Source organism: Myotis lucifugus, unplaced genomic scaffold (assembly GCF_000147115.1).
Source record: "Myotis lucifugus unplaced genomic scaffold, Myoluc2.0 scaffold_60, whole genome shotgun sequence".
NCBI lineage: Eukaryota > Metazoa > Chordata > Mammalia > Chiroptera > Vespertilionidae > Myotis > Myotis lucifugus.
Window position 1 is genome coordinate 4,964,230 of NW_005871108.1, and position 22,780 is coordinate 4,987,009.

Below are 22,780 nucleotides of genomic sequence, written 5' to 3' on the forward strand. Positions count from 1 at the left end.
GCTGGATTGCAACTTGTTGCCCAGAGCCCTGACCCTTGCAAGCAGGGGCCAAGGTGGTGACTTGACTCAAACAGGAAGGGTGCAGCCAACCTACCAGCCCAATATCCGACCGGCTCTCCCAGAGACGCATCAGGGCCACTCTGGCCACGTCTTCAAACACAGGATCACCAGTGAGGCTGCTCAGGGTGGCGAATTCCACAATGAAGGTCCCGATCCCTGCCGTACAGGTGACGGGGGTCTCTCCCGGGTTCACACCATGAAGCAGGTTCACTGTTCCATATGGCATGCCGGTGGGAGTCTGAAAGGCTGAACAATCACAAAATTATGACCCCAGTCAGGAGCAGAGAGGTAGGGATGGTTGGATACAGTCTTGAAGCCTGAGGCCTTGGCCAGCACTTCCCTCTTTATTTCCTGGGCGACCTACTAGAGACTGAGCCAGAGAAGGAAACATGTCACTGGAGGACCCTTAGTGGCCGCCTAAGCCAGATGCTGGCCAACACTGCTCCACATGACCCTCGGGCTCTCGCCCGTGATGAGGAGGAAAGCAGGGGCTGCCCCTCTAGGTTGTCACACGCCACACATGCTCACTTTAGATACAGCAGCACTATTTTTACTTATTTTACACTTTGCCTTCCGAGGCCAGGCAGGCAACTTAGTGTGAAGTAGGCACAGCTTAGGCCAGTGATGGCGAACCTATGACACGCATGTCAGAGGTGACACGTGAACTCATATTTTTGGTTGATTTTTCTTTGTTAAATGGCATTTAAATATATAAAATAAATATCAAAAATATAAATCTTTGTTTTACTATGGTTGCAAATATCAAAAAATTTCTATATGTGACACGGCACCAGAGTTAAGTTAGGGTTTTTCAAAATGCTGACACACCGAGCTCAAAAGGTTCGCCATCACTGGCTTAGGCCATGGGGAGTGGGGGGGCTTGTGGCACCCTAAAGAGCATGCCCCATTAGAAGCCATTGAGATACTTTTTAATTTTTTCTTTCAGTTTTATTGAGATATAATTGACATACAGCATTGTATAATTTTAAGGTATATAGCATAACTTGACTTACATATATTGTGAAATAATTACCACAATAAGATTAGTTAAGCCCGGCCAGCGCGGCTCAGTGGTTGAGCATCAACCTATAGACCAGGAGGTCATGGTTCGATTCCCGGTCAGGGCATGTGCCCGGGTTGCAGGCTTGATCCCTAGTGTGGGGCAGGCAGGAGGCAGCCGATCGAGGATTCTCTCTCATCATTGATATTTCTCTCTTTCTCTCCCTCTCCCTTCTTCTCTGAAATAAATAAAAATATATTATAAATAAATAAATAAATGTACTCTAAAATCACCTGGACTCATGTGAAATTAAAAAAAAAAAAAGATTAGTTAACCTCCATGATCTCATATAAATACAAAAAGAAAAAAAATTTGTTTTTTCCTTGTGATGAGAATTTTTAGGATCTACTCTCTTAGCAACTTACAAATACATCATAGAGCAGTGTTAACTGTTGTCATCATGTTGTATATTACATCCCCAATTCTTATTTATCTTGTAACTGGAAGTTTGTATCTTCTGATTCCCCTCATATACTTTTTAAACACTATTTTGAGCAAATGAAACACATCTGCAGATCTAAACACAGGAGCCAATTTAAGATCCTAAGTTTACATAGTTTACGGGCCAAATTATTTTTTTTAATGGACATAAACCACTAAACTGATGAGGTGGTCCAACCCTCAATTTACAGGTAGGAAAAGTCATGCTTGCAAAGAAGTGACTCACAGGTCACACACAGAGCTGAACAGAGCTGGGATGGGAATGTCTGCCATGGTCCCATTCCCTTTCTCTCTCCCCACAAGCCCTATGCTCTGCCCATCCCACCCTAGTACTTTCCGATTTAAGGCAAGACAGGCAGCCAGAGGCAGAGATTTCCTCTCCAGACCAAAAGGTCAAACAACCCAGAGCAACCTGTGCGTCACCAAAACATTAACAAAGACGTTAAAACTTCCAAGAACTACAAGGTTCAGCAACTTTGCTGTAGATGAGAAACTGGCCATCTGACAGGCATGAGTGGCAAGCAAGGAGAATGAGAGCAAGAAGGGCGTAAAGGAATATTTCAGAAAAATCAGGCAATGTGAAACACAGGGGGAGTGACAAAACCCTATTTCATGACCTGAATGGTAGATACACTGGTACTTGTTCCAATATGTACTTTTCAATATGGATATTTCTCAATACCAAATTTTCTTAAATGACATACAAGAGAAGGGAGCAACCAGGCAGAGTTTCCTCTAGGGATGAATCACACTGGACATGATGTTTGTAAGGAGACACTCAGGCCATCAGTCATGAGTGAGACCTGAGCCCAGATCACTCACTCTCCTCAGCTCTTCCCTGGGGATGAGAGGCAAGCACTGTGTGAAAGGGAGAAGTGAGATGGCCAAGAGGCTGATGAGAAGCACAGCGTGATGTGCTTGGATATGACTAGCCCTAAGCCTCTGCCACACCCTGAAGGGAACACAGTGTCCGGCTGATGCTGCCGAGGCCAGCTACTGCCCTGCCAAACAAACACACTGAGGCTTGGCTTGCAGCCCTGCACACAGCTTAGCTAAAAACAAGTCCCTCTCATTCCAAGCACTTTCTCCTTTCTGACCCTGTTTCATGCCTCCCCAAAACCCAATGTTACTAAACAATGAATGGGTTAGTAATGAGACCAAGGAAGAAATCAAAAGGTACCTTGAAACAAATGAAAATGAGAACACAACCCAAAATCTATGGGACACAGCGAAAGCAGTCCTAAGAGGGAAATTCATAGCATTACAAGTCTATCTCAAGAAACAAGAAAAATCTCAAATAAAGAATCTAACTTCACACTTATAGGAACTTGAAAAAGAACAACCAACAAAGCCCAAAGTAGAAGAAAGGGAATAAACAAAATACAGTCTATAAAAACAACACAAAAGATCAATGAGCCTGGTCAGTGTTGCTCAGTGGTTGAGTGTTGACCTATGAGCTAGAAGTTCTTTGATTCCTGGTCAGGGCACATGCCAGGGTTGCAGGCTTGATTCCCAGTGGGGAGTGTGCAGGAGGCAGTCGATTAATGATGCTCTCTCATCATTGATGTTTCTAGCTCTCTCTCCCATTCCCTTCCTCAAGAAAAATAGTATTATGCTAAGCTAAATAAGCCAGTCATAGAAAGATAAGTAACACATGATCTCACTTACATGTGGGATCTAATGAAAAAAATAAATTGATGAACAAAATAGATCCAGAGACATAGAGTGTAGAATATAATCACAATCCAGAGGGAAGTTGGGGGTGAGGTTCCGGTTTGGGAAGTGATTAACCAGGGAATTTAAATGCATAGCCCATGGACCCAGACAATAGTGAAGGCTTGGGAGAGGTGTGTTTGGGGTGGAGGGGGACAATGGGGGGGGGGGGGGGGGGCGGAGAGAAACAAACAAAGGTAACATCTGTAATACTTTCAACAATAAAGATTTTAAAATAAATAAATAAATGATAAAAAGATATATATTTTTAAAGTTTAAACAAAGATCAATGAAACCAAGAGCTGGTTTCTTTGGAAAGATAAACAAGTTTGACAAAGCTTTAACGAGACTCATCAAGGGGAGAGGAGAGAGGGGGGAGTCGGGGGAGAAATCAACCAAAAGACTTGTATGCATGCATATAAGCATAACCCATGGGCACAGTCAGTAAGGGGGGGTGAGGGCTTATGCGGGGGGGGGGGGGGGGGCTGGGGGGGCCGGGGAAGGGTGGGAACAAGCAGGGAGAGGTCAACGGGGGAAAAAGGATTCATATGTAATACTTTAAGCAATGAAGAATTTTTAAAAAAATAGAGAAAACCCAAATAAAATCAGAAGTGAAGAATAATTGACATCAAAAAAATACAAAGAATTGTAAAAAAATATATATTGCAAACAAACATATGCCAACAAACTGGATAATCTGGATAAAATGGATAAATTTCTAGAAACATACAATCTCCCAAAACTGAATCAGGAAGAATCAGAGACTCTGAATAGACAGGTTACAACTAATGAAACTGAAGCAGTAATAAAAAAAAATTCCAACAAACAATAGTCCTAAACCAGATGGTTTCACAGTTGAATTTTACAATCAAAGAAGAACCTATCCTCCTCAAACTATTCAAGAGGAGGGAAAACTCCCACATTCATTATAAGACCACTATTATCCTAATTCCAAAATCTGATAAAGATACTACAAAGAAAGAAAATGATATGCCAATATCCCTGATGAACATAAATGCTAAAATCCTCAACAAAATATCAGCAAACCAGATCCAGTAATACATTAAAAGACCATGAACCATGATGAAATGGGATTTATTCCAGGGATGCAAGGTTGGTACAATATCCACAAATCAATAAATGTGATACACTACATAAACAAAATGAAGAATAAAAACCATATAATCATATCAATAGAGGCAGAAAAAAACATTTTATAAAATCCAGCACCCATTTATAATTTAAAAAAAACAACAACTCTCAACAATGTGGGAATAAAGGGAACACATACCTCAATGTAATAAAGACCATATATGACAAATCCATAGGCAACATCATACTCAATGGGCAAAAACTAAAACTGTTTTCCTTAGGATTGGGAACAAGACAGGGATGTCCACTTTCAGCACTCTTATTCAACATAATACGGGAAGTCCTAGCAGCAACAATCAGAAAGAAGAAGAAATAAAAGGCATCCAAATTGGAAAGGAAGAAGTAAAACCATTTTTTGCAGATGACATGATACTGTATATAGAGAAACCTAAAGATTCTACCTAAAAACTATTAGAACTGATAAATGATTTCAGTAAAGTAGCAGGATATAGAATAAGTACCCAGAAATCACAACAACCCAAATGACATACAAAAGAAGGTTGCATTTGTATACACCAATAATGAAACTATCAGAAAGGGAAAGTAAGAAAACAATTTCAATTGCATTTAAAAAAAGTTCCTAGGAAAAAATTTAACCAAGAATGTAAAAGATCTGTACTCAGAAGACACCAAAGAAACTAAAGAAGATGCAAATAAGTGGAAGCATATACCACTTTCATGTATAGAAAGAATTAGTATCATTAAAATGTCCATCTACCCAAAGCAATCTATAGATTCAATGTATTCCCTATCAATATACCAATGGCATTTATCACAATACTAGAATAAATATTCCAAATATTTATGTGGAACCACAAAATACCCTGAGTAGCCACAGTGATCTTGAGAAAGAAAAACAAAGTTGGAAGAATCATGCTACCTGATATAAAACTATACTACAAGGCCACAGTAATCAAAACAGTATGGTACTGGCATAAAAAGATATATATATATGGAAGAGAACAGAGAGCCCAAAAATAAACCCATGCCTTTATGGTCAATTAGTATTTGACAAAGGTGGAAGGAACATACAATGTGTCAAGACAGTCTATCAATAAATTATCAATAAATGGTGTTGGGAAAATTAGATACATGCAAAAAAAATGAAACTAGACCACCTTCTTACACCATACACAAGAATAAATTCAAAATGTATGAAAGACTAAATGTTAGACTTGAAACCATAAAAATCCTAGAAGAAAACATAGGCAATAAAATCTTAGACATTTCTCAGAGCAATATTTTTTCTGATATATCTCCTCAGGCAAGGAAAACAAACAAACAAAAAAATAAACAAATGGGACTACATCAAACTAAAAAGTTTTTGCACAGCAAAGGAAGTCATCAACAAAATGAAAAAACAACCCACTGAATGGGAGAACACATTCGCCAATGATACATCATTTCCAGCAAGGGAAGCAGGACTTCATCTTTCCCCATGTCAGTGTGGGTCTTACCTGGGAGGAGTTTTCGGGCTGCCTCCTCAGCCATACTCAGGAGAGGTCCAGCGCAGGGCCATCCGGCCTCCACTTCCACCCCAGCCTTCTTCGACAGCAGGTGAGCAGACAGAAGTCCCCCTACCACTACCGATGGCACAAAAAGTAAATGTCAGAGTCCCAAGGACCAGTGTTTCCCTTGTGCAAATTAAACCTAAACACTCTCACTGCTGACTCACTGGGAAGGGGCTAGAGCCATCGTGAAAGACGAGTTCCTTAATCCCACATATTGGTACAGGGTTAAGTTTACAGAGTTTTGTTCTCTTGGTGGGCCACAAAAGACAATGGCTATCTGGTGTTTTTTTAGTACCTACTATTTACCAAACACTAGGTACTACTGTCCCCTCTTTAGATAAAGATACTGAGGGTAAGAGAAGCAAAGAGACTTTCCCTGGAAAATCTAGTAGGTGGTAGGGCCAGGTCTGTCTGACTCCACTTGGTTGCTCTGTCTCCCAATCCCCCACCAAGACCTAAAGGGGGGGAAGGGGGGAGTAGTATCAATTTATCTATATCAATTTATAACATAACATTTTAGGACCTATAAAAAGACACAAACATTCTGTATTTGGAAATATGGCTAGATAGGTAGCCTAAATGGCTCAGTGACAAAACCTGGTGACCTTGAGCTTCAGTTTTCCCCTCTTCTGGTAGAGGGGGAGTAAAAGACAACGAATTGAACTACCCAAAGTGGGGAGGGTGATAAAAGATCCCTCCATAAAGTTGGGATCTGAAAGAACTATATACTCTGTGTAAGGAAAAATTAGAAACAAACTCTGCACACCTCCCATACTGTTCATGCCTCAACTCTTGATGCCAAGTAAAAGAAAAAATATTTCTCCTAAGAATTAGTAACTACAAGCTGGTACTCACTAAGTTTTATAGCCTGAATTTATACTAACCAGGTAGTCTAGAAAACTTCAAATCTTTGGCATAAAGTGGTTTTTGGAAGATAGTACCTCCAGCTACATGGCAGAAGTGAACAAATGTATCTGGAAGAACCCACCATCACCCAGGCCTCAAAGAATCCCACAGGTGAAATCTAAGGAATGAGTATACATTTTAAAAAGTACATAAATCACAAAACATACAAAGAAACAAAGTGTTATGAGTAAGAGTTAGCAGAAATGACAGTAGAACAAGACTTACCAACACTTCAGATAATGGAATTATCAGACACAGAATATGAAATTGTTGTGTGTAGTACAGGGTTGGGCCAAAGGAGATTTACAGTGTGAGTATGTGAAACACAGAGTTACTCTTGTATTATTATTTATTAATTGTTGTATTATTTTCCATGTAAACAACTGTAAGCCTACTTTTGCCCCACCTTGCATGTTTAAAGAAATAAAAGGTTAGAACATATGAACAAGTAGCAGAAATTATAAAAATAAGCAATCCTATTTATAAAAGAACAAAGTAGAATTCCTAAAAATGAAAAAACATAATAATTGAAGTTTAAAATTACATAGATAGGTCTAATAGCAGATATGATTTATCTGAAGAATTAGTGGACTTAAAGACAAACTCACAAAAATTATCCAAAAAGCAACATAATGAGACAAAATGATTTTAAAAAATACAGAAGGGATTTAGAGGATACATTAAGAAGGTATATATATCTGGTTGGAGTTCTAAAAAGAGAAGAGAGACAATCTTCGAGGAGAAAAATAGTTACAAACTTTATAAAATTAATGAACGACACCAATTTTCAGATCCAGGAATCTCAAGCAAGATAATAAAAAGAAATCCACATTGCTCGGCCAGTGCGGCTCACTGGTTGAGCATCAACCTACGAACCAGGAGGTCATCGTTGATTCACAGTCAGGGCACATGCCCAGGTTGCAGACTCAATCCCCAGTGGAGGGTGTGCAGGAGGCAGCCGATCAATGATTCTCTCTCATCACTGATGTTTCTACTAGTATCTCTCTCCTTCTAACTTCCTCTCTCTGAAATCAATACAAATATATATTTTTTTTTCTTTTTTTTTTTTTTTTTAAAGAGCCCTAGCTGGCCCTAAACGGTTTGGCTCCATGGATAGAGTGTCGGCCTGCGGACTGAAGGGTCCCAGGTTCGATTCCGGTCAAGGGCATGTACCTCGATTGCGGGCACATCCCCAGTAGGGGGTGTGCAGGAGGCAGCTGATCGATGTTTCTCTCTCATCGATGTTTCTAACTCTCTATCCCTCTCCCTTCCTCTCTGTAAAAAATCAATAAAATATATATTTTAAATAAATAAATAAATAAATAAATAAATAAATAAATAAATAAAAGAGCCCTAGCTGGTTGGCTCAGTGGATAGAGTGTTGGCCCTTGGACTAAAGAATCCAGAGTTCAATTACAATCAAGGGCATGTATATCAGTTGCAGGTTCAATACCTGGCCCCGCTCAGGGGTGTGTGTGGAAGGCAACCAATTGATGTGTCTCTCTCACATCGATGTTTCTTGCTCTGTCTCTCTCCTTCCTTTCCACTCTCTCTAAAAATCAATGGAAAAATATTAACAAACAAACCCTCCCTCCAAGAAATCTATATTTATACATATCACAGTAAAATTACAGAACACCAAAGGAAAAAAAATATCTCAAAAGCAGAGTCCATGTAAACATGATTGTTAAAGCTCAGTGACGAGTACATCTAGTTCATTATACTATTTTCTCTACTTTTATGTATGTTTGAAAATTCCCATAATAAAATTATTTAAAAGGGGCTGCCAGCATAAATAAAACCAGTTATCTATAATGACATAATAATTAGATTGGAAAATTACTTTTTAACAATGGGAATGAAACCAGAAGACAAAATTTTCTTCAAGGTGCTAACAGAAAATAACTATCAACCTAGAACCATATGTCCTACAAAAATACCCCCCAAAGGCCAAACAAATGCAGTGAGAAAGACATCGACAAAAGCTGAGAAAGTTTTCCAAGAATACACCCACACACCCAGCTGCTGTAGCTCAGTGGTTGAGCATTGACCTATGAACCAGGAGGTCACGGTTCAATTCCTGGTCAGGGCACATGGCCAGGCTACAGGCTCGATTCCCAGGGCAGGGCATGCAGGAGGCAGCCAATCGATGATTCTCTCTCATCATTGATGTTTCTATCTCTCTTTCCCTTCCTCTTTGAAATTAATAAAAATATGTTCATAATAATAAAAAAGGGACGCTGAAACCGGTTTGGCTCAGTGGATAGAGCGTCGGCCTGCGGACTGAAGGGTCCCGGGTTCGATTCCGGTCAAGGGCATGTACCTGGGTTGCGGGCACATCCCCAGTGGGGAGTGTGCAGGAGGCAGCTGATCGATGTTTCTCTCTCATCGATGTTTCTGACTCTCTATCTCTCTCCCTTCCTCTCTGTAAAAAATCAATAAAATATATTTTAAAAAAAAGCTAGATATCATGCATAATATCTAAATTAGTAAAAGGAAAATGACAAATAGCACAAAATTAATACCACAGAAATGAATGTAAATATATCAGTAATTATTGTAAATATAAATGGATTAAACATTTCAGTTAAGAGACTCTCAGAATGGATAAACAAAATATAATACACTAGAGGCCTGGTGCATGAAAATTCGTGCACTTGGGGGGGCGGGAAGTCCCTCAGCCTGGCCTGTGCCCTCTCGCAGTCCGGGAGCCCTCGGGGGATGTCCACCTGCCAGCTTACGCCCGCTCCCCTGAGGATCAGGCCTAAGCTGGCAGTCAGACATCCTTAGCACTGCCCAGGAGGCGGGAGAGGCTCCTGCCACTGCCTCTGCACTCGCAACCATCAGCCCAGCTTGTGGCTGAGTGGCACTCCCCCTGTGGGAGGGCACTGACCACAAGGGGCAGCTTCTGTGTTGAGCGTCTGCCCCCTGGTGGTCAGTGTGCATCATAGCGATTGGTCATTCCTGGTAGTTCTGCTGTTAGGGTCAATTTGCATATTACCCTCTTATTATATAAGATAATTTACAAAAGATATAGCTAATAATAAAAACAGAAAGATCGAAAGTAAGAGGGTAGAAAAACATATATAGGGCAAATGCCAAGCAAAAAAAAGCTGGTATAATTATATTCATGTCTGAAACAAAGGTATGAGGACAACCTTAATTTCCAGATGACAAATCAGGCTCAGAATTGTGTGATACAGCAATGAATATGGCCTCAGGACTGATTCCTAAATCAGGATTTTATACCATGCTGTCCCTCTGCAACCTGATCTTTTAAAAAATTTATTTATCACCTTTCTATAATTTCATTGTAAAAAAAAAGATCCAAAATAAAGATGAGCACAATAAGGGGCAAAAAACATAACTGCCATCCAGAGGTGACAGCTGTTGAGCCACTGGAGGTCCAGAAGTTCACTGGAAATAAGGACTGTGCTAGCTTCATAAGAGTCATTGGAAACCTGCTAAATAATTGATTCTAGGACTCAACCCAGAGATCACAATTCATTGGTTTAAAGTGGAGCCAAGACATCTGAACTTTTTAAAGGTCCCAAGTGGTTATGATGGACTACCAGGTTTGGAACTTAATACTTGAGACTTGCACTGTATAATACAGTAATCATTAACCAGGTGTCACTATTGAAATTTAAATTCATTAAAATTAAATTAAAGATTCAGCTCTTCAGTTGCAGTAGGCACATTTCAAATGTTCAATAGCCACATGTGGCTCGGGGCTACCGCACTGGACAACATAGAGACAAAACATTTCCATCATCACAGATATCGGTAGTGCTTCCTAGATAATAAACTCCAAGAAAGCAACAAAGGATTACATCTTTCTTGCTCATGACTATATCCTATATAATAAAGAGCTAATATGCAAATGGTCATCATGCCCTCGCACCCTCACGCCGGGGCCGGGGGACCTGAGGCTGTGCCCCCCGCCTTGTGGGACTTGACAGGGGTGGGGTAGTCCGGTCTCAGTCTTGTGCGATTTCGAGGCCCACGCAGGTGGGCAGGGACTTGACTCTGGGTCTGCGGCATGCCCCAGACTTTGATAGGAGGGATATTTGCATATACATTTTACTAATTTTCTTTCATCTCTGACACTTCTATTATAGAGAAAGGGCAAATAGCAATATTAAAATATTTCCTCTAATTAATTCCCTTTTAATGTGCACAAATTTTGTGCACCAGGCCACTAGTGTATGTGTATATATATATATATATATATATATGCCTAGCACCAAATATATGTTAACTATGTGAGTAAACCTGGCACATTTCTTTCCATTCTTTTCTCTGTCCCCTGCTCATGTCTGAAACTGATGAGGAATCCTGAGGCCTTCCCACCCTACCCTCCAAGAGGGAAGAAGAGCTGTCAGTCACTGGTTTGGGCCAAGTGGTAGGGCCAGCCCTTAAGATCCGCTTTACCACCTTCTGGTTTATACAGAGGCAAAGAATCCACACTCTGTTTTCTTCCAAAGGCCATAGAAGACAGCCCTTACCTCGGATGTTGGTTTCAAACACAGATGCATTCACATCAATATCAAAGTCCAAGTTGTCCTGGAGCACTTCAACCACCCTTTGGAATTCTGAGACATTCCCCAAAATCTAGGAGGAAAGAGAGACATGACAATGAAGATATCTCAGGATTGAAGGCATTGAAAATGTTGGAATAAGCGTCTAGGATCTGCCCTAACTGGTTTGGCTCAATAGCTAGAGCCTCAATCTGGAGACTAAGGGGTCTCGGGTTCGATTCTGGTCAAGGGCATGTACCTCAGTTGCAGACCCGATCCCCAGATCCCCAGCCCTAGTCAGGGCGTGTGCAGGAGGCAACCAATTGATGTGTCTTTCTAGCATGGATGTTTCTCTCTCTGTGTCTCTCCCTCTCCCTTCCACTCTCTCTAAAAATCAATGGGAAAATATCCTCAGGTGAGGGAGGATTAACAAAAAGAAAGAGTCTGAGATCCTATGCCAGAGTGGCCCTCACTTATTCAACTGAAGGCCTGCAGTTTCTGTTCTAGGACTGATGACAGGTGAAAAAACACGGAGAGCTAAAATTCACAAAGACCCAACATCAAGAGACTGGTTAGGTAAATCCTTTTTTTTTTTATTTATTTTTATCGATTTCAGAGAGGAAGGGAGAGGGAGATAGAAACATCAATGAGAGAGAATCTGCCTCCTACACACCCGCCACTGGGGATTGAACCCACACCCTGGGCATGTGCCCTTGACTGGAATCGAACCTGGGACCCTTCAGTCTGCAGGCCGATGCTCAATCCACTGAGCCAAACTGGCTAGGGCTAGGTAAATTCTTAGGTACCAATTCAAGAGTACCCATTTAAACAATGTGAAACTGTATAAAAACAATATAGACTATAGAGCACATTAAGGACATCTTAGTTTGCTATTTGCAGTGAATGTCTGTTGCTTTTAACCTTTTCTTCACATTCATGCTTGTAGAAAATACTGCAGGTTGGTTGGCCCAACAATCATTCCCAATCTTCTTTACCCTTTTAGCCTCCCACCATAGAGGCTGGAAATCCAGATACTTGCTGTCTTAGACTCTTGCTGCTAGAGGTGATTGTGTTACCCAGCCAATTCGGAGCCTTGAGAAGACCACTGAGGGTACTTCTAGGAAAGCTTCTGTTTTCCTAACAAAAAGGGAGACCCAGCCAGTGTGGCTTGGTGGTTGAGCGTCAACCTAGGAACCAGGAGGTCACTGTTCAATTCCCAGTCAGGACATATGCTCAGGTTGTGGGCTCGATCCCCAGTGGGGGGTGGGGGAGGGTGCAGGAGGCAGCCAATCAATGATTCTCTCTCATCATTGATGTTTGTATCTCTCTCTCCCTCTCCCTTCCTCTCTGAAATCAATAAAAATATACATTTTTAAAAAAACTCACTGCCCTAGCTGGTTTGGTTCAGTGGATAGATCCTTGGCCTGCAGACTGAAGGGTCCCAAGTTCGATTCCAGTCAAGAGCACATGCCTGGGTTGTGGGCCCAATTCCGATCCCCAGTACGGGGTGTGCAGGAGACAGCCAATCAGTGATTCTCTCTCATCATTGATGTTTCTATCTCTCTCTTTCCCTCTCCTTCCTCTCTGACATCAATAAAAATATATTTAAAAAAACCCAAAACGCACTATTGTAACTCCAGAGCTCAGTACTGTGTTTGGCATACAGTTGGCCATTATATGGAGAAGTAAATGCCACCTTCTCTAGGAAGCCTTTGGTTCTTCCTTTAAAAGACTCCAGTAACTTCATCCACACAACTCTCTAGGCGTCTGTGTCTCTCCACATTAAGAGTATCTTTGACTGGACAGGAGCCTCACTCATTCCTACATTCCCCCAGAGTGCTGCACATGGCCCATGAAGGAATTACTCAAGAAATGTTTGTTGAATGATTACATGAATCTTTCTCCACACTGAAGCTAGTGATCTGCTCAAAACAGATATTTCATCATTTCCTGCCCTCTACTTAAGAAATTTCAGTGACTTTCCATTATTTCAAATTAAAGATCAAAACCCTTAACATTGTGAACCTCATCCGGTCCCCATCTATCCCTCCAGCCCCATTTGCTTCTCCCTTTTCCTTCCAACATCTCATACACACTGGCCTTCCGATAGTTCACTGCACTTGCCATACTCTCTCTTTTGCCATAAGGCCTTTGCACAGGCTGTTCTCTCTGCCTGGAATACTCCTTCCACCTCCCACTTCCCAAGTCAAAACTTGCTTCTCCTTCAGATCCCAACTTAAGTATCAGTTCATTACCTTAGGGAAGTCCCCTGTGACCTCCTCAGTCTAGGTCAACTTCTCTTAGTTATCACCACTCAAAGAACCATGTTCCTTTCCCACAGTGCACTCTCCTCAATTTGTAATTACACATCCTTTCGGGTTAGTCTTTTATTCTTTGTCCCTCTCACTAAAATCAGAAACTCCAGGAAAGCAGGGACTGTGTCTATTTAAACTCACTACTGTGGCCAACTGTGTGGCTCAGTGGTTGAGCATCGACCTATGCACCATAAGGTCACGATTCAATTTTGGGTTTGCGGGCTCGATCCCCAATGGGGGTGTGCAGGAGGCAGTCAATCAATGATTCTCTCTCATCATTGATGTTTCTATCTCTCTCTCCCTCTCCCTTCCTCTTTGTTTTTGTTTGTTTGTTTGTTGTTGTTCTTAATTTTTTTGTTTTCTCCTCTTCCTCTTTGAAATCAATAAAAAAAATACTTTTTTAAAAACTCACTATTGTAACTTCAGAGCTTAGTACTATGCTTGGCTACAGTTGGCCATTAAATGGAGGAGTACATACAAATTAACATTAAGGTGAAAAAAAGCTAAATTATATCTACAAGGTAATCACAATCATGTAAATATTATTAATTTATAAAAATGAAAGGTGTTGACAAAGAACCAGAAATAGTGAAATAGGGGAAAGTGGTTAAATCCTCTCTTGTGGCTTCTTTGAGGATGACAGTTAAGGCCTGGAATCGTACAGAATTGGGTTCAGGTCCTTGCTCTTCCATTTCAGAGCTATGTACACTGGCCAAGTCATTTTATCTCTTTAAGCATCAGCTCTCCCAGTGGTTAAGGAGTAAAGGTACTTACCTCAAAGGGTTGCTGGAAGGATTAAACAGGATAATACATGTAAAGTGCTTAGCACATACATAACACACTAACTAATTACTGCTATTATTTTTACCACTGAACATATCCATCAGAATGTAAGCCTCTGAAAATAAGGAGGGCATCAAGGTCTCTGTATCCCCCACTAAATAGAGTTCTACAGGCCTATCATAGTTCTGTGTTCTACAAACATGTGCTGAATAAATGAGCCTGAGTAAACTCGAAATTCATCATTTTCCTCTATCTAGATAGGTAACCAGAAACTGATGGTTCAGAATCATGAGTTGAAAATAAAAGACCTAGGTGAAGAATTCATTTTTCACCAATAGTCAAACTGCCAAGAGGAAAAGGAATAGAGGAGACACTTACCAGCAAAGTATCCAGAGCATCAATTAGAGTCAGAGAAAAGCTGTGAAAGGACAGAAATCCCAGCTTAGTAAGAAAATCAAACACCACATGTCAAAACTGCCCCAGATCAGTACCCAAAAACCTAATACATGAGGCACAGCAATGCCTCTGCCTATCCCACTTTCAGTCACAACAGAAAAGCCATAGTGAAAATTGCCAGGAACCTCTGACCCATTTAATGCACCTGGGATAAGGGACTGATATAAGCCCAACTGTCGTTAACAAACACGTTAAGTGCCCAGTCAGTCACCGGTGACTGACATTATACTTTCCGTCCGGAAGACAAAACAGGCCGGGCACTTAACGTGTTACACACTTGCCTATATTCTCTGGCATTCTTCTCTGCCATAGGTAGACAGGATGAGATTGCAGCTAAGAGTAAGGGCTTTTCCACACCTAAAAACTTATCTCTCAGTACACAGAACTGTATGCCTGAGAATGCTCATGTCAGTTCAGAACAGCAAAAAGCTAGAAATAACCCAAATGCACACCAGTTGAAAAGTGATTATACTGTAGTACACTCAAAGAACACAAAACTATAGAGGTTGTTATCGAGATCTTTAACAAAAAGAGTTCTATTGGCTAATGTTAAGGTACTCTAATTGTTAAATGAAAAAGACGAGGTATGGAATAGGCAGTGTGATATGTTTACTAGTATATCTGCATTGTCAAAAAGAGACATATAGACAGAAAGCAGATTAGTTGTTTGGGCTGCTGGTGGTAGACGGATTAACTATAAAGGGGCACAAGGGAACTTTTTAGGGTATTCTATAACTTGACTGTGATATCAGAACCTCAGAAATGTTCTACTTGTTGACTGTGATAATGGTTACTATATACTTAAAATGGGTGTATTTTATCATGTGTAAGTTATGCCTTTAAAAAGTTAATTTGAGCCCTGCTGATGTTGCTCAGTGGTTGAGTATCGACCCATGAACCAAGAGGTCCCTGGTTTGAGGTTCGATTCCTAGTCAGGGCACATGCTTCATCCCCAGTAAGTGGTGTGCAGGAGGCAGTGGATCAATGATTCTCATCATGGATGTTTCCATCCTCTCTCCCTCTCCCTTTCTCTCTCTCTAAAATAAATTTTTAAAAAACATGTTTTTAAAAAGTTAATTTTAAAAGATGTCTATATGATTATATAAACGGAAAATATTTACGGAAGGATACTCAAGAAAGATTATTTCCTTTATTTATATGATTTTGTGCTGCTTGAATTTACCATTTGCTTGTACTACTTTTTTTCAACTAAAATACAAAAACCAACACAAATTTTGTTGATTTTACTTAACTTGACCAGTCCTTAGCATACGCATTTGTAAAATGGAGATAAGTGTTAAGAGAATTAAATGAGATGACAAAGGTAAAATGCTTAGCACAGTGTTTCATCAATGTCAGCTTCAATTAAATGCAATGATTTCTTTACTCAAAAAGAACAAGACAGAGAATTCCATCTCTGATTTTTATTCTAGTGTGAGAAAGACAACCTAGCAGCCAAGTGAAAATGATAGTATCAGAGAGTGAGAAGTGCTAAGAAGAATAAGTGATTTGTGAGAGTGACCTGGAAGGAGTGGGTCGTCAGGGAAGCTGATGCTGCGGTGACATTTTGGGCTGAAATCTCCAGAAGCAGTCAGTGTGTGAGGATAATGGGGGAAGTGTGTTTCAGTTTCACTAACAACAAAGGCTCTGAAGTGTCATGGCTGGGTGAGTTACATCCCCTCCTGGTTTGTTGGTCCACTTATAAAATGAAGGGGTTGGGTCTTCTGACTTCCTGGAGCCTTTCCATGGTATTCCACAACTCCAGAGATTTGCCCAAGCCCCCATGACCAGTGCCTGTTACTCTTGTGGCTGGAGCCCAAAGGTTCAGCCCACCAGGCTAACCCAGGCTACTCTACTCCGGGATCCAGATGGTGCTGGCCTGAATGGGGGTGGGGAGGAAGGGGGGGGGGGGTCACGGCCTCGCCCTGGCTAGGAGCTTTTCCGGATCCGGCAAGGAAGCCATCAAGCCACCACTCCCAGAGTCCCACCCGTCTAGAACCGGACTGCCAGACCCCGGCCAGCCCTTCGCACTACCTGCCCCAGGTGTCATGCCCGTCACAGGTGAGAGGCCGCAGCTCGTCGTAGGGAAATGCATTCTCCAGGTAGCTGTCGTAAGCGTGGTAGAACATGGCCTTGACTCGCTCCCTGGTGAGGATTAGGAGAAATAAGGGGCAGAAAACCAAATCAAGCAGGGGAAAGGACAAGAAATAGGCGGAAAGTGGAAATCACCCCGATTCTGCCGGGAGCCCAGAGGCGGATTCCGAGCAAATGAGGGTGGGGGTCCTGGGGCAGAGGGAAAGGAAGGAACCCGCTCCGTGCTTTCCATTCCCCGACTGCGTCAGGGCGGGGAGCCTGACCGCTTCACCTGTAGTGGGCGGGGTCGGGCGCGGAGCCATCGGGGCCCGGCGCACCACGGTGCAGTGGCAGCAGCAAGCACAAGAGGCCGAGCGGGGCCAGCAGCCGGAAAGGCATAGAGCTCGTGTCCTGTCAACACCGCCGCCGCGGCAGCAGCCACCACCAGCTGCTCATCCTGCGAGCCTCCGGGGTTCTTCCGGAATCCGCGTCACTGCGCCTGCGTGCTGATGACTCAGTCACTCACTTCCGAACTACAAGCCCCAGAATGCAACTGGTAGCGGAACCGAGGCAAAGAGCATCCTGAAATATATGTAGTCTGGGACGCAGGTCCACGTGTCTTAAAGACAGTGGCTATTACAACTACTGTAATTAATTAATGTTTTAGTAACAGCATTTATTGAGCACTTATTGTGTACTAAGACTGTATAGAGCACTTAAATACATTATCATTTTTAAAAATCACCTTATTAAACGTGAAGGCAGGGACTCAACATTTGTTGAGTGTATGTATTTATATATAAAGATGGATGAAGAATGTTCAGCCTTTACCATTAGGCATACTGAGTTTCCCAGACCAGTTCCCTGCTCGTTGTGTAAGGTACAACTTACTTCCATTTATTTGTCCAAAGCTGCCACTCTCGAGATTTCCAGAAATCTTACCATTTCTAAAAATTCATGAATTTTGGATTGTTGTTATTTTTTTAATTCTCAGCTGAGAATGTTAATTGATGAAAGAGAGAGAAAGAGATGGATGTAAGAGAGAAACAACCATCGGTTGCCTCCTGTATGTGCCTGGACCCAAGATCCAACCCACAACCTAGGCATGTGCACTGACCGAAAATCAAACCAGCAACCTTTTGGTGTATGGGATGACACTCCAACCAACTGAGCCAGAGGCCAGGGCTCTCTCTCCTGCCATTTGGGATGTGGTTACATTCTAATGGTCTCTTCCGTCTCCAGCCCAGTGCAGAAGTTTTCCCATCCAATCCACTGGACCATCTCAGTGGCTGCAGCCCTGTAGAGTATCCCAGGTGAGAATGAAGACCCTGGGGCACTATAGCGTTCAGAAGGTTTGGAGCACATTTTTCCATTTTCCTTCTTGCAAGTTCCCAGAGTTTGGTCATCCTTTTAGACTATAGCAACACTCATGACTTTGAGCAGTGTGATGTGCAGTAAAATCAACCCTGGATTTTAAGTGAGACCTGGACTTCAATTCTAACTTCAAGTCCATGCAAAGCCTCTAAGTGTGACCTTGAACATTGCCTCTCCCTCCCTGGACCCAGCTTCCTCATCTATAAAATGAGAGGTTTGAGCCCTGGCCGGTTTGGCTCAGTGAATAGAGCATTGGCCTGTGGACTCTAGGGTCCCAGGTTCGATTCCGGTCAAAGGCATGTACCTTGGTTGCGGGCACATACCCAGTGGGGAGTGTGCAGGAGGCAGCTGATCGATGTTTCTCTCTCATCAATGTTTCTAACTCTCTATCCCTATCCCTTCCTCTCTGTAAAAAGTCAATGAAAATATATTTAAAATAAAATAAAACAAAATGAGAGGTTTGAACAAATGAACCTCTGAGGTCCTTGAACTCGCAGGCAGTTAGGTATGAGCAGAGCAAGAACTGATAGGCCAGATGCTGAGGGTCACCAGGGCAGAGAGCCTCAGTTGCCTAGCAACAGGCAAAACTACAAGCCCTTGCAGACCACTCCCTTAAGCATTAACGCCTGGAAATGACTTATAGGCCTCAGCTGTGTTTCAGCCCCAGGCCCTTAGGAGTAGCAAAACAAGGCAAAGCAACATAATGGCTGACATCAGGACCAGCTGCAATGATTAATGACCCCCTGGCGACCAACCAATTAGTGAAGACCACACCCTCAGGAGACACTGGGAAAGCTGATGAATATTTTATTGAGATCCTCCCCTGTGACTTCCAGATAAAAGCCCTCAGAACTGAGGACCCTGCTCTTTCTCTATGGAGCATGTCTTTCCCCACCCTCTTCTCCTCCCTCTCCCCCCCCCCCCACACACATGCTCTTTCCCCCCCTCCCAATTTGTTTCCTGAATCCATTTCTTCTACAACTCTCTCTACTTCTGTGACATTCTAAATAAACTTTCTTTTACAGTTTGAGTCTTGGCTATGAATTCTTTCTTAGCCAGAACTCAAGTACCTAGGTTGCTGAACCAAGGTTGGGTCTGACTCCAAAGGACCTAACACCTGTTTTTCCACCGCTAACACTAGGATTGGCCATCCTCCCTCTTTGGTGAAAAGGTCAGATGGAAGTGGCACTCAGTTCCTTGAACTGGAATGCAGACAAATGTCCTTTGGTCAAGCATCCTTGAAAATATCCCTAAATGCCATCAGTTGATATGAGAATTAAAACCCTGACTTAACCCAGAGAGCTTAAGGTAGTGCAGTACAGTATTAAAAGTGTGGGCTTTAAATTTGAGCAGACCTGAGTTGGAATTGAAGCATGGTAGCAACCATGTTTGGGTAAATGTTTAATATTTTAATCCCGCTGACTTGGCTTCTGTCATTATTTGCTTGCTAAAATAATAGAAAAGTTATTTTGATTTTCTGAATTATATGAATCATCCCATCTGATTAAATACCCTATTGATTGTAATTTGAATACCCCATTGGTTGTGGTCATACTGGTTTTAGAAAACACATTCCTCTGTACCTGGAGACCAGGACTGACCAATTATTCTAAATTGACCCGATGGCTCCAGATAATGTGTTTCCGTTGACTCAGTGGTCCCAAGACCCCATGGCTCCAGATAATGTGTTTCCGTTGACTCAGTGGTCCCAAGACCCGATGGCTCCAGATAATGTGTTTCCTTTGACTCAGAGGTCCCAAGACCCGAAACTATAATTAATCTTTGTAGATAACTAATCGGCTCAATCTAGCTTCTGTAACAAACTGCTTTTTTGCAAACCAGGTTCCTCATTCCAAACCCCAAGATGTAATCAATACCTTTGTGATTTTTGCCTATATAAATCTGGTGTTGCGGCCATCTTAGCACTACGAGATTTGGAGAGCATAGCCCCCTCATAGTCCCAGCTTTGAAATAAATGTGACTCCTTAATTCGACTTCTTGAGGAGTCCTTGTGTGATTCGCGGGGTACAGTACAACAGAATACTAGCTCCATCACCTATTAGGAGTGTGGCCCCACCAGTTTTTCTTCGGAGCCTCATTCCTATTTGTGAAATAGGAATAATACTATTATCTACCTAATGGTATTATGAGGATTTAGTTAGTTAGCTATTTCATGTGAAGTGTTTGTCATAGTGCCTGCCAGAAGAGGTACTAAAAAAATATTAGGATGTTTTTGGGAACTCTTCTTGAAGGTGCCAAATGGATGGGAAACTGAGACTTAGATAACACCGGGCACTGTATTAGTTTCCTGTGCTACTGTAACAAATTACCACAAACTTGGTGGCTTAAACAACAGAAATTTATTTTTTCATAGTTTTGGAGACCAGAAGTCTAAAATCTGTTTCACTGGCCACATTCGAGATGCTGGCAGGGCCACACTCCCTTTGGAGATTCCAGGGGAGAATCTGGCCCGGCCTCGCCAGCTCCTCCTGGAGAAGGAAATGCTGCTGGCATCCCCTGGCCTGTTCAGGGTGCATCGCTCCAATGTCCACCTTCTCCTCTGTGGGTATGGGTGTCACATCTCCCTCTGCCCCTCTCTTATAAGGACACCTGTGATTGCATTTTGGGCCCACATGGATAATATAGGACAATCTCTCCTCAAGATCCTTAATCACCTCTGGAAAGACCCCTTTTCCAAATAAGGTAACATTCACAGTGTCTAGGGATTAGGACCTCGTTATCTTTAGGGAGCCATTGTTCAGCCTAGCACAGGTTTCAGGTCTGGGCCTTTCCCTGCTGTGAAACTCACCCGGGCCTAATGGTTCTCCATATGAGTCCTTAGCTTGTCTTTTTGTCTCCCATTCAAAACTCTAGTATGGATAAGATTTTTGCCAGGAGAGTGGAGCCAGGTTGCTTGGTAATGACAGGTCTCTTTTTATGTGCAAGATTGAAATACTCATTATTTTTCTTTTTCTAGCTTGATGAAAATATGCACTTTTCAAACTTCACAGAACAAATACAACCATGACTTACATTTTCACAGTTTATGTGGTTTGTTTCATAGTTACCTCATGAGAAAAAAATATTGTTTTACCCTCTGGAAAGCATTAGGACTCTTTCTTCCTGACTTCACCTCTCACTCTGTTTACTATATTGGATTCTAGAAGGTTGTAGTCCACCAGAGAAGAGTCAGACTTGAACATTTACTTATGAAGAGACTCAGCGTCAATTGCCTCTCTACACCTTAATTTCCTGATTTGAGATGTGGACGTTGACAATAACATAAAAGTTTTCTGGGGATTAAATGGGACAGTAGTCAAAATTCTCAGTACTGTGACTGGCACATATTAAGTTCTTGACAAATATTCTCTTCCCTGCCCATTTATTCTTATTTTTAAAAAATGGGGGGGGGTGCATTTATTACTTCTATTTACTGAGCATCTTCCCCTAGAAATCCAAGGTTTTATGGGCAATAATTCCTGCCCTCAGAATTTGATACATAGTGCTGAACACACAGCAAAGATTCCAAAGTAGTCAAGCCACAGTCTTTTCCTTGGAAGTGCTTGAAATTTTGATAGAAAGACATCTATTGGTGAATACTTGGAATCAGAGCGTTCAAGTCTTCCTATGGGTCAATACGGTTTGGAGGATGCACAGATTGTATCAATACCCAAGGTCAATACTCTTGGACTCTGTGCTGAGTGGAACAAGCCTTGGACTAGTGGTCAGAAGCCCTAGGTTCTGTTATAGGTTTAGCCACTTTCTCTGTGTGATTTTAGGAGTCACTTTCCTTTTGGAGGTTTCAGTTTCCATATCTGGAAAATGAGAGCATGGGACTATCTCTCAGCACAAGGAAAATATTAACAGAATTATTGCAAAATAAAATCAGAAAACAGAATTCAACATACATTCACTGCAGAAATTTTCCCCTAGAAACAATCATAAAGCAGAACAAAATGGTCGGACAACATTACAAGTGAAGTTTGACTATTTCCAAATGAATCATATCAGTAATGCTAATAAGGAAATGGCCAAAATGTATCAATAATAGCAAGCATTTATATAGCATTTACTATGTTCTAGGCCAGGGGTGGGCAAACTTTTTGACTCGAGGGCCACAATGGGTTCTTAAACTGGACCGGAGGGCTGGAACAAAAGCATGGATGGAGTGTTTGTGTGAACTAATATAAATTCAAAGTAAACATCATTACATAAAAGGGTACGGTTTTTTTGGTTTTTTTTTTAGTTTTATTCATTTCAAACGGGCCGGATCCGGCTCGCGGGCCATAGTTTGCCCACGGCTGTTCTAGGCACTGTTCTTAGTACTTCACATATATCAACACCATTAATCCTTTCCAAAACTTTATGAGACAGCATTTTACAGATTTAAAAAATTGAAGCCCAGATTTTAAAAAC

General features: G+C 41.8%; 1 protein-coding gene across 1 annotated transcript in view; it reads right to left on the reverse strand.

The window, feature by feature from the left end:
* Positions 1 to 17,482, reverse strand: part of EDEM2 (ER degradation enhancing alpha-mannosidase like protein 2) — a 30,364-nt gene extending 12,882 nt beyond the window's left edge. The window contains exons 1-6 of the mRNA XM_006089447.3: positions 17,283 to 17,482; positions 16,952 to 17,062; positions 14,840 to 14,879; positions 11,352 to 11,457; positions 5,884 to 6,009; positions 95 to 306 (exon numbers count right to left, since the gene is read on the reverse strand). Coding sequence (XP_006089509.1) covers positions 95 to 306; positions 5,884 to 6,009; positions 11,352 to 11,457; positions 14,840 to 14,879; positions 16,952 to 17,062; positions 17,283 to 17,389 — 702 coding nt within the window. The 5' untranslated portion in view covers positions 17,390 to 17,482. The remainder of the gene's footprint in view (positions 1 to 94; positions 307 to 5,883; positions 6,010 to 11,351; positions 11,458 to 14,839; positions 14,880 to 16,951; positions 17,063 to 17,282) is intronic.
* Between the last annotated feature and the right edge of the window lie 5,298 nt (positions 17,483 to 22,780).